The sequence below is a fragment of the Mesoplodon bidens genome, assembly GCF_964165515.1.
Source record: "Mesoplodon bidens genome assembly, chromosome: 2".
Taxonomy (NCBI): Eukaryota; Metazoa; Chordata; class Mammalia; order Artiodactyla; family Ziphiidae; genus Mesoplodon; species Mesoplodon bidens.
Window position 1 is genome coordinate 140,382,491 of NC_138177.1, and position 13,551 is coordinate 140,396,041.

Consider the following 13,551-nt stretch of genomic DNA (forward strand, 5'->3'; position numbering starts at 1 on the left):
TAGGTTCTTTAATTCTTTTTGTTGCAGTGGTAAATAGGAGTGTTTCCTTAATTTCTCTTTCATATTTTTCATCGTTGGTGTTTAGGAATGCAAGAAATTTCTGTGCATTAATTTTGTATCCTGCAACTTTTCCAAATTCATTGATGAGCTCTAGTAGTTTCCTGGTGGCATCTTTAGGATTCTCTATGTATAGTATCATGTCATCTTCAAACAGTGACAGTTTTACTTCTTCTTTTCCGATTTGTATTCATTTTATTTATTTTTCTTCTCTGATTGCTGTGGCTAGGACTTCCAAAACTATGTTGAATAACAGTGGGTGACAGTGGACAGACATCCTTGTCTTGTTCCTGATCTTAGAGGAAATGCTTTCAGTTTTTCACCATTGAGAATGATGTTTGCTGTGGGTTTGTTGTATATGGCCTTTATTATGTTGAGTAGGTTCCCTCTCTGCCCACTTTCTGGAGAGTTTTTATCATAAATGGGTGTTGAATTTTGTTGAAAGCTTTTTCTGCATCTATTGAGATGATCATATGGTTTTTATTTTTCAGTTTGTTAATATGTGTATCACATTGATTTGCATACATTGAAGAATCCTTGCATCCCTGGGATAAATCCCACTTGATCAAGGTGTATGATCCTTTTAATGTGTTGTTGGATTCTGTTTGCTAGTATTGTGTTGAGGGTTTTTGTATCTATATTCATCAGTGATATTGGTCTGTAATTTTCTTTTTTTGTAGTATCTTTGGCTGATTTTGGTATTCAGGGTGAAGGTGGCCTCATAGAATGAGTTTGGGAGTGTTCCTTCCTCTGCAATTTTTGGGAAGAGTTTGAGAAGGATGGGTGTTAGCTCTTCTCTAAATGTTTGATAGAATTCACCTGTGAAGCCATCTGGTCCTGGACTTTTGTTTGTTGGAAGATTTTTAATCACAGTTTCAATTTCATTACTTGTGATTGGTCTGTTCATAGTTTCTGTTTCTTCTTGGTTCAGTCTTGAAAGGTTATACCTTTCTAAGAATTTGTCCATTTCTTCCAGGTTGTCCATTTTATTGGTATAGAGTTGCTTGTAGTAGTCTCTTAGGATGCTTTGTATTTCTGTGGTGTCATAACTTCTCCTTTTTCATATCTAATTTTATTGATTTGAGTCCTCTCCCTGTTTTTCTTGATGAGTCTGGCTAATGGTTTATCCATTTTGTTTATCTTCTCAAAGAACCAATTTTAGTTTTATTGATCTTTGCTATTGTTTCCTTCATTTCTTTTTCATTTATTTCTTATCTGATCATTATGACTTCTTTCCTTCTGCTAACTTTGGGTTTTGTTTGTTTTTCTTTCACTAGTTCCTTTAGGCATAAGGTTAGATTGTTTATTTGAGATTTTTCTTGTTTCTTGAGGTAAGCTTGTATTTCTGTAAACTTCCCTCTTAGAACTGCTTTTGCTGCATCCCATAGGTTTTGGATCATCGTGTTTTTAATTAATTTATTTATTTTTGCTGTGTTGGGTCTTTGTTTCTGTGCGAGGGCTTTCTCTAGTTGTGGCAAGTGGGGGCCACTCTTCATCGTGGTGCGCAGGCCTCTCACTATCACGGACTCTCTTGTTGCGGAGCACAGGCTCCAGACGCGCAGGCTCAGTAGTTGTGGCTCACGGGCCTATTTGCTCCGCGGCATGTGGGATCCTCCCAGACCAGGGCTCGAACCCATGTCCCCTGCATTAGCAGGCAGATTCTCAACCACTGCGCCACCAGGGAAGACCTGGATCATCGTGTTTTTGTTGTAATTTGTCTCTAGGTATTTTTTGATTTCCTCTTTGATTTCTTCAGTGATCTCTTGGTTATTTAGTAACGTATTGTCTAGCCTCCATGTGTTTGTGTTTTTTATGTTTTTTTCCCCTGTAATTGATTTCTAATCTCATAGTGTTGTGGTCAGAAAAGATGCTTGATATGATTTCAGTTTTCTTAAATTTACTGAGGCTTGATTTGTGACCCAAGATGTGATCTATCCTGGAGAATGTTCCGTGTGCACTTGAGAAGAAAGTGTAATCTGCTGTTTTGGCATGCAGTGTCCTATAAATATCAATTAAATCTTTCTTGTCTAGTGTGTTATTTAACGTTCATGTTTCCTTATTAATTTTCTGTTTGGATGATCTGTCCACTGGTGTAAGTGAGGTGTTAAAGTCCCCCACTATTATTGTGTTACTGTCGATTTCTTACTCTTTTATAGCTATTAGCAGTTGACTTGTGTATTGAGGTGCTCCTATGTTGGGTGCATATATATTTATAGTTGTTATCTTCTTCTTGGATTTATCCCTTGATCATTATGTGGTGTCCTTCCTTGTCTCTTATAACATTCTTTATTTTAAAGTCTATTTTATGTGATGTGAGTATTGCTACTCCAGCTTTCTTTTGATTTCCATTTGCATGGAATATCTTTTTCCATGCCCTCACTTTTAGTCTCTGTGTGTCCCTAAGTCAGAAGTGTGTCTCTTGTAGACAGCATATATATGGGTCTTGTTTTTGTATCCATTCAGCGAGCCTGTGTCTTTTGGTTGGAGCGTTTAATCCATTCATGTTTAAGGTAATTATCGATATGTATGTTCCTATTACCTTTTCTTTTCTTTTTTTTTTTTTTTTCGCGGTATGTGGGCCTCTCACTGTTGTGGCCTCTCCCGTTGCAGAGCACAGGCTCCAGACGCGCAGGCTCAGCGGCCATGGCTCACGGGCCCAGCCGCTCTGCGGCATGTGGGATCTTCCCGGACCAGGGCACGAACCCGTGTCCCCTGCATTGGCAGGCGGATTCTCAACCACTGCGCCACCAGGGAAGCCCTATTACTATTTTCTTAATTGTTATGGGTTTGTTTTTGTAGGTCATTTTCTTCCACTTAGAGAAGTTCCTTTAGCATTTGTTGTAGAGCTGATTTGGTGATGCTGAATTCTCTTAGCTTTTGTTTGTCTGTAAAGCTTTTGATTTCTCCGTTGAATCTGAATGAGATCCTTTCCGAGTAATGTTGGTTGTAGGCTCTTCCCTTTCATCACTTTAAATATATCATGCCACTCCCTTCTGGCTTGTAGAGTTTCTGCTGAGAAATCAGCTGTTAACCTTTCGGGAGTTCCCTTGTATGCTATTTGTTGCTTTCCCTTGCTGCTTGTGGTATTTTTTCTTTGTATTTAATTTTTGATAGTTTGATTAATATGTGTATTGGCGTGTTTCTTCTTGGATTTATCCTGTATGGATTCTCTGTGCTTCCTGGACTTGATTGACTATTTCCTTTCTCATATTAGGGAAGTTTTCAACTCTAATCTCTTCAAATATTTTCTCAGACCCTTTCTTTTTCTTTTCTTCTTCTGGGACCCCTATAATGCGAATATTGCTGCATTTAATTTTGTTCCTGAGGCCTCTGAGACTCTCCTCAATTCTTTTCATTCTTTTTTCTTTATTCTGCTCTGTGGCAGTTATTTCCACTATTTTGTCTTCCAGGTCACTTACCGTTCTTCTGCCTCAGTTATTCTGCTATTGATTCCTTCTAGAGAATTTTTAATTTCATTTACTGTGTTGTTCATCATTGTTTGCTCTTTAGTTCTTCTAGGTCCTTGTTAAATGTTTCTTGTATTTTCTCCATTCTATTTCCAAGATTTTGGATCATCTTTACTATCATTACTCTGAATTCTTATTGCCTCTTCATTTGTTTGGTCTGATGCGTTTTTACCTTGCTCCTTCATCTGCTGTGTATTTCTCTGTCTTATTTTATTTTACTTACTGTGTTTGGGGTCTCCTTTTCTTATGCTGCAGGTTCGTAGTTCCCATTGTTTTTGGTGTCTGCCCCCAGTGGGTGCAGTTGGTTCAGTGGCTTGTGAAGGCTTACTGGTGGTGGGGACTGGTGTTCCCTGTGTTCTGGTGGGTGGGGCTGGATCTTGTCTTTCTGATGGGAAGGACTGCGTCTGGTGGTGTGTTTTGGGTGTCTGTGAACTTAGTATGATTTTAAGCAGCCTCTCTGCTAATGGGTGGGGTTGTGTTCCTGTCTTGCTAGTTGTTTGGCATGGAGTGTCCAGCACTGGAGCTTGCTGGCCATTGGGTGCAGCTGGGTCTTAGTGTTGAGATGGAGGTGTGTGGGAGAGCTCTCACCAGTTGATACTACGTGGGGCTGGGAGGTCGCTGGTGGTCCAGTGTCCTGGAGTCAGCTCTCCCACCTTGGGGCTCAGGCTGTACACCCGGCTGGAGCAGCAAGACCCTGTCAGCCCCTTGGCTCAGAAGAAAAGAAAGAAAAATAATAATAATAAATTTTAAAAATAATAAAGAAAAAAATAATAAAATAAATAAATTTTTTAAAAAAGAAGAGAGCAACCAAACTAATAAACAAATTTACCAGTCATAAGAAGCACTAAAAACTAAACTAAGATTAACATAAAAATCAGAAACAAATCAGTCGCAGACAGCAAACCCCAAGTCTACAGTTGCTCCCAGAGTCTACCGCCTCCATTTTGGGAACATTTGTTCAGGTATTCAGGTATTCAGGTATTCCACAAATGCAGGGTTCATCAAGTTGATTGCGGGGATTTAATCCACTGCTCTGAGGCTACACAGAAAAATTTCCCTTTCTCTTCTTTGTTCACACAGCTCCTGGGGTTCAGCTTTGGTTTTGGCTCCGTCTCTGCGTGTAAGTCGCCCTCAGGTGTCTGTTCCCCACCCAGACAGGAGAGGGTTAAAGCAGTGGCTGATTATGGCTCTCTTGCTCTCTCAGGCTGCGGAGAGCGAAGGGTATGGTAGTCATAATTGGAATGCAGGGCAGGCCTGCGGCGGCAGAGGCTTGACATTGCAGCAGCATGAGGCATGCCTTGTGTTCTCCCAGGGAAGTTGTCCATGGATCTCGGGACCCTGACAGTGGCGTGCTGCACAGGCTCCCTGGTGTGGTGTGGATAATGACCTGTGCTTGCACACAGGATTCTTGGTGGCAGCAGCAACAGTGTTAGCGTTTCATGCTTGTCTCTGTTGCCTGAGCTGATAGCCGTGCCTTGTGCCCGTCTCTGGAGCTCGTTTAGACGGTATTCTGCCTTCTGTGGGCACACGGGGAAGGAATCCCTTCTCCTCTCGCACCCTGAAACAATGGCCTCTTGCCTCTTCGGCAGCTCCAGACCTTTTCCCGGACTCCCTCCTGGCTAGCCGTGGCGCCGTAGCCCCCTTCAGGCTGTGTTCACACAGCCAACCCCAGTCCTCTCCCTGGGATCTGACCTCCTAAGCCCGAGCCTCAGCTCCCAGCCCCAACCCGTCCTGGCGGCTGAGTAGACAAGCCTCTCCGGCTGGTGAGTGCTGGTCGGCAGTGATCCTCTGTGCGGGAATCTCTCCGCTTTGCCCTCCGCACCCCTGTTGCTGTGCTCTCCTCCATGACTCCGAAGCTTCCCCCATCCGCCACCCGCAGTCTCCGCCCACGAAGGGGCTTCCCAGAGTGTGGAAACCTTTCCTCCTTCACAGCTCCCTCCCACTGGTGCAGGTCCTGTCCCTATTCTTTTGTCTCTTTTTCTTTTCTTTTTTTTTTTTTTTTTGCCCTACCCAGGTACGTGGGGGTTTTCTTGCCTTTTGGGAAGTCTGAGGTCTTCTGCCAGCGTTCAGTAGGTGTTCTGTAGGAGATGTTCCACACGTAGATGTATTTTTCATGTATTTGTGGGCAGGAAGGTGGTCTCCATGTCTTACTCCTCTGCCATCTTGAAGGTCCCCCTGTCACCTTTCACTTTTATGTTATGAAGATATGCCTTCTTTGCTTCAGTCTCATGAAGCAACCTGTGTTAGCTTCAAACTTCTGCAGCTTCCTCATCTCTCTCAGCCTTCACAGAATTGAAGAGAGTTAGGGCTTTGCTCTAGGTTAGACTTTGGCTTAAGGGAATGTTGTGGCTGGTTTAATCTTCCACCCAGACCACTAAAACTTTCTCCATATAGCAATAAGCCTGTTTTGCTTTCTTATCATTTGTTTGTTCTGTGGAGTAACACTTTTAATTTCTTTCAAGAACTTTTCCTTGGCATTCACAACTTAGCTAACAGTTTGGTGCAAGACACCTACCTAGCTTTTGGCCTGTCTCGGCTTTCATCATGCCTTCCTTACAAGCTTAATCATTTCTAGCTTTTGATTTAAAGTGAGAGACGTGCTACTTACTCTTCCTTTCACTTGAGCACGTGGAGGCCATTGTAGGGCTATTAATTGGCTTAATTTTAATACTGTTGTGTCTCAGGGAGTAGGGAGACCTGAGGAAGGGTGAGAGACCAGAAACAGCCGGTTGGTGGAGTGGTCAGCACACAGACATTTATTGATTAAGTTTGCTATGTTATACAGACATAATTCTTGGTGCCCCAAAACAATTAAAATAGTAACATCTAAGATCACTTATCACAGATCACCATAACAAATGTAATAATAATGAGAAAGTTTAAAATATTGCGAGAATTACCAAAATGCAACGCATAGACATGAAGTGAGCAAATGCTGTTGGAAAAAGTGTTGATAGACTTGCTGGATGCAGGGTTGCCACAAACCTTCAATTAGTAAAAAATGCAACATCTGCGAAGCACAGCAAAGCAAAGCACTATAAATCAAGGTATGCCTGTATTCTGTTTGTTACTAATATAGCCACTCCACCACCTTACATGTGCATGATATATCTTTTTCCACCCTTTTATTTCAACCTCTTTATGTCTTTTAATCTAAAGGGTATCTGTTGTAGACAGTTGGATCACTTTTTAAAAATTCATTCTGCAAATCTCTGCCTTTTGGTTAGAGCATTTAGTCCATTTTCATTCCATATGTTGCTGATAGTTATAATTTAATATAATTATTTGATAAAACAAGATTTACACCTGCCATCTTGCTATTTGTCTTCTATGTTTTATGCCTTTTAATCCTCTAATCCTCCATTACTCCTCTGTTTTGTATTAAGTATATTTTCCAGTGTACAATTTTAATTCCCTTGTTTTTTCTTTCACTGTGTAATTTTTAAAGTTATTTTATTAGTGGTTGCCCTGTAGATTACAATTAACATCCTGATCTATAGCATTGTAATTCGAATTAATACCAACTTAATTTCAATAGTGTACAAAACATTCTTCCAATATAACTCTGTTCTCCACCCCCACCCCCCGCCTTTTGTGCTATTATTATCATATGGGTCACATCTGTATTCATTATAAGCCCGTTAACATGGTTTTGTAATTATTGATTTGTGCATCTGTCTTTTAAAATCAGATAGGAAAAGAAACACTGCATTAACACTGTCTTTAATAACAGAATGATGAAAGGCCATGGAGGTGATGAGAATGAGGTTAATTCCACATTTGTGAATTTTTAAGAAAAAAAATCTTTAAAAAAAAAAAAAGCTTTTACTGGAAAAATATTTATTAAAATGTCAGTGTGATTAATTTATAAGTGGTAAAATTAATGGGGGGTTTTATTTTTTGCTATTCATATTTTCTACAATGAACATGTATTACTTATTTGGTAATTTAAGACAAAAACAAAGGTATTTAGAAACCAAATTATGTTACCAAGTGGAATGGGATTCTTAAGTAAAATATACTAAGTATAATTTAACTTTTTTTTTTTTAACCACTATAGGTGAGTCCCTACCTCTCTAATTCATTAGGTTCTTCAAAAATCTATGTTTTTATATATTTTACTAAATTATTTTAATTTTGAAATAATTCCAGGTTTACAAAAACGTTGCAAGAATAGCGCAAAACTATTTTTGCAACTTTTCTGTAAATCTCAAATTATTTATATAACCTTTATATAAATTTGAAATTTTTATATAAACTTTATTCAGGTTCTTCAAATGTTAACATTTTATCACATTCTCTTTATTCTTTTTTCTCTAAATATGAATATCCATGTATGTATAATGTGCATGTGTATGTAAAAGTAAGTGTGTGTTTTTTTGTTGTTTTCTCTGAAATGTTTGAGAATAAATTAAAGCCATGATATCCCTTTACCCTTAAATACTTCAGTGTGTATTTCTTACAAATGAGGATATTCTCTTATGTAACCTCAGTATATTATCAACATCGGGAAGTTAACATTGATCCAGTACTAAAGTCCTTTGAAGCCAAGAAGTAAAATTAAACAAATTAAAATTCCTGGTTCCAGATCTAATCCAGGATCACATGCTGCATTTAGTTGTTATGTCTGTCCAGTCTTCCTCAATCTTTTCTGACTTTGACATTTTTGAAGAATACAGGCTAGTTATTTTTTAGGTTGTTCCTCATTTTGGGTTTCCTCATGAGTAGAGACGGGATGCATTTTTGGCAGGACTGTCACAGAAATGATGTTGTGCCCTTTACAGTGCGTCCATTCAGGAGGCACAGGATGTTTGTGTCATTACTGATGATGTTAAAGGTCTCCCCCCACCCCCACCCAAGGAAGCTCTTAGCTTTGGGCAGGTTTTGTTTGTTTGTCGGCTTCTAAACAATAGCGATTTATTTCTCGTGGTTCTTGAGGCTGGAAGTCCAAGATCAGGGTACCAGCATGGTTGCATTCTAGTGAGGGTCCTCCTCTGGGTCACAGGCTGCCGTCTTCTTGTTGTGTGGAGAGCAGAGAGGGGATGCAGGCTCTCCTGTGACTCTCACAAGGGCAGTAATCCCATTTGGAGGCTCTTGGTTTTCATAGCTGCTAAGTACATTTAATGATTTCACACATGTTTGATCTGTTAACTTCCTGTAGAAATTAATGGTAGATATTTCATAGTAATGACATATTCCCATCATCCAACTGAATTCTATTTTTATATGCCTTAATTCTACTTTGATCCTAGGTTCATAAATTTAAGCATTTAACAAGTGCTTGATTTATTACAGATTATTATAGCGAGAACTGATGGAAAGTTTGGCAGTTACCCCACTGATAGTTGAAACTTTGCATGAATTATTTTTCTATTTAAAAATATGTTTTAAATACCTACTTTGTGTTAGGCACTAGGTTTTAGAAATACAGAAGTGGTCAGAAACAGTCCTTGTCCCCATGGCTCGCTTGGTCTAGTGGGGGCAAACAGAATAAATCACAAATAAATGTAAAATTATATCTGTGAGTTGTGTTATGAAGGGGAAGTTCAGGATGGTAGGGGTATAAAATAATTAAAGGAATTTGACAATGTTTAGAAGTTCTGGAGAGGTTTTTCTCTGGAAGAGTTTAGAGCGTTTAAGAGTTAAGTAGGTTAAAGAGGGCAGAAGGCTGAGTTCAGGAATAGCGGCATCCCTGTGGAGATGGACAGAAGTAGATGGATTTGAGAGAAATACAGGAGGTCTGATCACTTAGTCTTAGGGGTGGAGATGGGAGAATAGGGTTTTAAGAGTGTGTCTTGATTTCTGGCTGTGCTGCCAAATGAATGTGGTGCCATTCACTGACGGAGAGAAGAGAGCCTAGCACTGAGGTTTGAGAAACTCCAGTGTTTGATGGCTAGGAAGGGGAGGATGTACCAGAAGAGGAGACAAAAGGAACTACAGACCCCAGAGGAGAACAGGGAAGCATGTTATCCTGGGAGGTAAGGGGAGGGAATCTAGCATACCAAGAAGAGGAAGCAGGCAGAAGGTCAGATATTCCTGAAAAGTAAGATGAGGACTGAAACATGTCCACTGGATTGAATGATGCAGCATTCAGTGTGGTGACCTTAACAATTGCCCCTTTGGGAGAGCATGAGAAAAGGGGCTGTAGGTGAAGGTAGATTTGATATTTATAACAAGAGATTAAGAGAGTTCATTTTTGAAGAATGAGATGGGCTCACCTTCTGAGAGAGTTGGGATGCCACATTGATAAAAGCTGAGAATATTTCAGATAGTCTTGGTGAAAGATGTGATTACGAGAAAGAAATGTGGAATCCACAATCTTGGAATTAATGGCTACCAGTGATTAAGGATCTGCTTTGTGTTAAATTGAAAAATTTTTAAGTAGTCACTAATTATTTGTGTGTGTGTTCTTTTTTTAAACCACAATCCCTCTTTGTCAGAAGAATGATGAAAACGGAAACTGCTCAGGGGAAGGAATTGAATTCCCTACAACAAATTTATATGAACTGGAAAGCCGCGTTTTGACGGATCACTGGTCCATACCTTACAAGCGGGAAGAGTCACTAGGCAAATGCCTGTTGGCGTCTACCTACCTAGCAAGACTTGGTAAGTTCATACCTCAGGACACAGGAGGAGTTTTCGTTTTTTGGGTTTTTTTTTTGATAGGAGGCCTGACTTTCATCTTAGCTCCTGTCATTGGCCATCTGTATTATCTTAGATCATTTACTCTCTTAGTCTTTGTTTATCCCCTGTGGAGTAAAAGCGTTGAATTAAATCAGCTATTTTCTTCTAGCTTCAATAGAGTGCAAGAGTCTTTAAAATATAATTGAAAAGCCTTATGGAAATTGAAGTTAACTTTTCCACAGAAACTTGGAGCACTTTAGATTAAGGCTTAATGCAGTGGCTTTTTTTTTTTTAAAGAAAAGAAAATAATGTTTATTTAATATTTTATGCTTATTAAGTTCTTGGCACTGTCATAAGTGCTTTTCAGATATTAAACAAAAAGAGTAATAAAATATCACTAGGTTGGAGAATAAGTATCAACATAAGGAAGCATCTATATTATAAATATATTAAAGAGAGAATAATAATTTATTTTTCATATTGAATTCATTTGTAAAATAAGATGAATTGGGCCAGTGTTTTGCAAATTTTTTTTCTCATTAAAAATGCATAGTTTACCATTGTGATTAAATCCAAGGCACATCAAAAGGAAATATTTTGACTAGCTTCCATGGTGCGTTTATGACTGTCTTCTCAGCAGCAACATTTATTGAGTGCCTGAGAGGATGCCGGTATTATGCTAAGTGGTAGGACTGAAAAAATAAAATGTGCTCCACAGTGTCTCCACTGATAAGCAAAATCTGTCATTGAGTTTTTCTTTTAAGTGTATTCCGAAGGATAATTTTACAGTGGATTCATTCATTCATTTAGCAAGTATTTATCACTTACTCTATGCCAAGCACAATTCTGTGCATTTTATTGCACAGAGTTCAGTTTGTTTTGGGGAAGAGAGTGATTTTGGCATTTATTGAGAATATTTGTGTTTTTAAAAGAGATGTTTAGGAGGACAATAATGGCTAATAAGTAGCTGCTGGTGGTGTTTGTTCTATTAGCTATTTAGTCAGATCATTGAAAGTTACTCTGATATGGAAACATGAGTTCAACCATTTCAGTTCTAATTAGTATTTACTTATTATACTATTAATAAATATATATTAATAATAAATATAAATGGATATATTATGCTATTAATTTAATACTGTTACTTTCTCAGCCTATTCCTTTATCAGAATGTATGTCTTCTGCTTTTAATAATTCCTTAAGAATCAAGGTTTCTATAATAACTTCCATATGTATGAACTTGGAATGATATATATGATTTCTGCAACTACCTAAAATCTAAATAAGGCATATTGTTTCATTTATTTTACAAAGGTCTTTCTGAGTCTGATGAGAATTGTAAAAGATTTATGGATAGGTGTATGCCTGAAGCATTTAAAAAGGTAAGAAAAATGTGCTGTGCTGATTTTTTTTTGGCGGGGGGTGAAGGTGAACAGGCTTTTTGCTTTAGTTTTAGTTTTTTAATATGTGAGCCCGGTTTATGAATCCTGTACAACTGAGGCATGCTCAAAAATGAAAAAAGTAGCCCTGAATATGGGGCTCAGAAATGATTTATTTCTTCTATATTTAATTGTTTGCATGTCTTTGGTCGAATATAGCTTTTACTTCCTTCTATTTAACTGCTAAAGAATAGGTTAAGACTTACACTAGGAAATTAGACATCTTACTAAACTAAGGATTGTGGCACTTAGAAAGATAATATTTATTTATCAAAATATAGGCCATTTTGTACTTACTATTCTACTGACACAGAAGCAGACGTTTAAACTATAGAAAGTTTAACTGGATTGAGTATTGTATCTGGCAAAATGGCATGTGGATGGCAGCATCTCTGTTGGAGCTAGACTGATATACTTGCCTCCATTATGGTCACATCTCTTATAAAGCAATTTTTCTTAACAGTGAGAATAGAAGATCACAGGACTTCTGTTTCTGAAAGCAGTCTAACTCAGCATGGTTCCCTTTTCAGGACCTGAGTCCTGAATCCTCCAAGAGCAGGGACGATGTCACAGGCACTGTTGTTTTCCCCAGCATATAGCCAGTGCCGAGTGCAGAGAAAGAGCTCAGTAAATCTTTGTTGAATGAATAAATGAGTCTCCTGCTGTCTCATGCTTCTGGGTTTTGACATCCATTTTTTGTCTCATATGCAAGTAAGTTACTACAACTACAGATGGATGAAGTTTGTATTTATTATAAAACCCAGTAAAATAAACATCATTTGTAAACTATTATCCCCATCTGCGTCTTGACAGACAGAATCTCCCTTGATTCAAGGCTGAAGACAGAACAAAATTAATTTTAGGAACAAAAATAGCTTCATCTTTGAAAAAAGGGAGAAATCTTTTAAAATTGTCATTTGGGCAGGGATTATAGAGAATCAAGATTTTTCTTCATTTTGGGTGAATTCATCTACCATTTTGTAGTTTTAACTTTTAAGAATTTTGTTAAGAATTATAGTAGTTTTTAAAAAAAATACCAGCACTTTTATAATGTAACATATTGTGACACCTATCATAATGTATGTGTAAATTTGCAGAGAAAGAAAATTCAAGTTTATTCAGAGTCATGGAAAAGGGTTTATTCGTGTAAGGAAGGGATCTTTAGGTTGATGATCTTCAGATTCAGAGAGCCCTGGGTCAAGTCATTCCAGCAGCAAGTTGCAAATTTGAGTATAATACTCTAACTCTGTACAGAAATGCTTCAGAGGACTTTTGTTTTATGCCCTCAGCTGTTTGTAATAGTATAATAAATGGTCAAGCGGTTGTTGGGGGTTTTTTCCTATAAAACTATGAGCACAAAGGTACCTTGCATTATGTTTAATGTCATTCAGTTCTTACAGTTTAGAGCTATTAAAAAGATTTCTCTAAACTAGAGGGGCTACAGGATTCTGTGTGCCTTTAGACTTGTGTTTCCTGGTATGATGACTCTCTCCCTACCTTCCCTGGGCTTTTCTCACAAGCTGCCCTTTTTTGTTGTTTTTTTTTTTTTAAAGAAGTAAGAGTACAAATAATAAGCAATTGTGTGAATAAGGTGCACAAAAGGAGCTTTATTGTAATTACTTTCTTCACCTTTCACTTTCAGGCCAGCCTGGATTCCTTTTTATTTTGGCTGCATTGGGTCTTTGTTACTGCACGTGGGTTTTCTCTAGTTGCGGCGAGCAAGGGCTACTCTTCATTGCGGTGTGCAGGCTTCTCATTACAGTGGCTTCTCCTGTTGTGGAGCAGGGGCTCTAGGCGTGTGGGCTTCAGTAGTTGTGGCTTGTGGGCTCTAGAGCTCAGGCTCAGTAGTTGTGGCACACGGGCTTAGTTGCTCCGCAGCACGTAGGATCTTCCCAGACCAGGGCTCGAACCCGTGTCCCCTGCGTTGGCAGGCAGATTCCTAACCACTGCATCACCAGGGAAGT

At 38.6% G+C, this 13,551-nt stretch overlaps 1 protein-coding gene across 4 annotated transcripts in view; it reads left to right on the forward strand.

Annotated features, from left to right (window-relative positions):
* The window catches only part of USP24 (ubiquitin specific peptidase 24), a 151,312-nt gene that overhangs the window by 32,419 nt on the left and 105,342 nt on the right, over positions 1-13,551 (forward strand). For 3 of the 4 annotated variants that reach the window (XM_081220157.1, XM_081220158.1, XM_081220160.1), the window contains exons 2-3: positions 9,965-10,130; positions 11,463-11,530. In XM_081220157.1, the coding sequence (XP_081076283.1) occupies positions 9,965-10,130; positions 11,463-11,530 (234 nt within the window). The remainder of the gene's footprint in view (positions 1-9,964; positions 10,131-11,462; positions 11,531-13,551) is intronic. The other variant, XM_081220159.1, reaches the window with a different exon arrangement.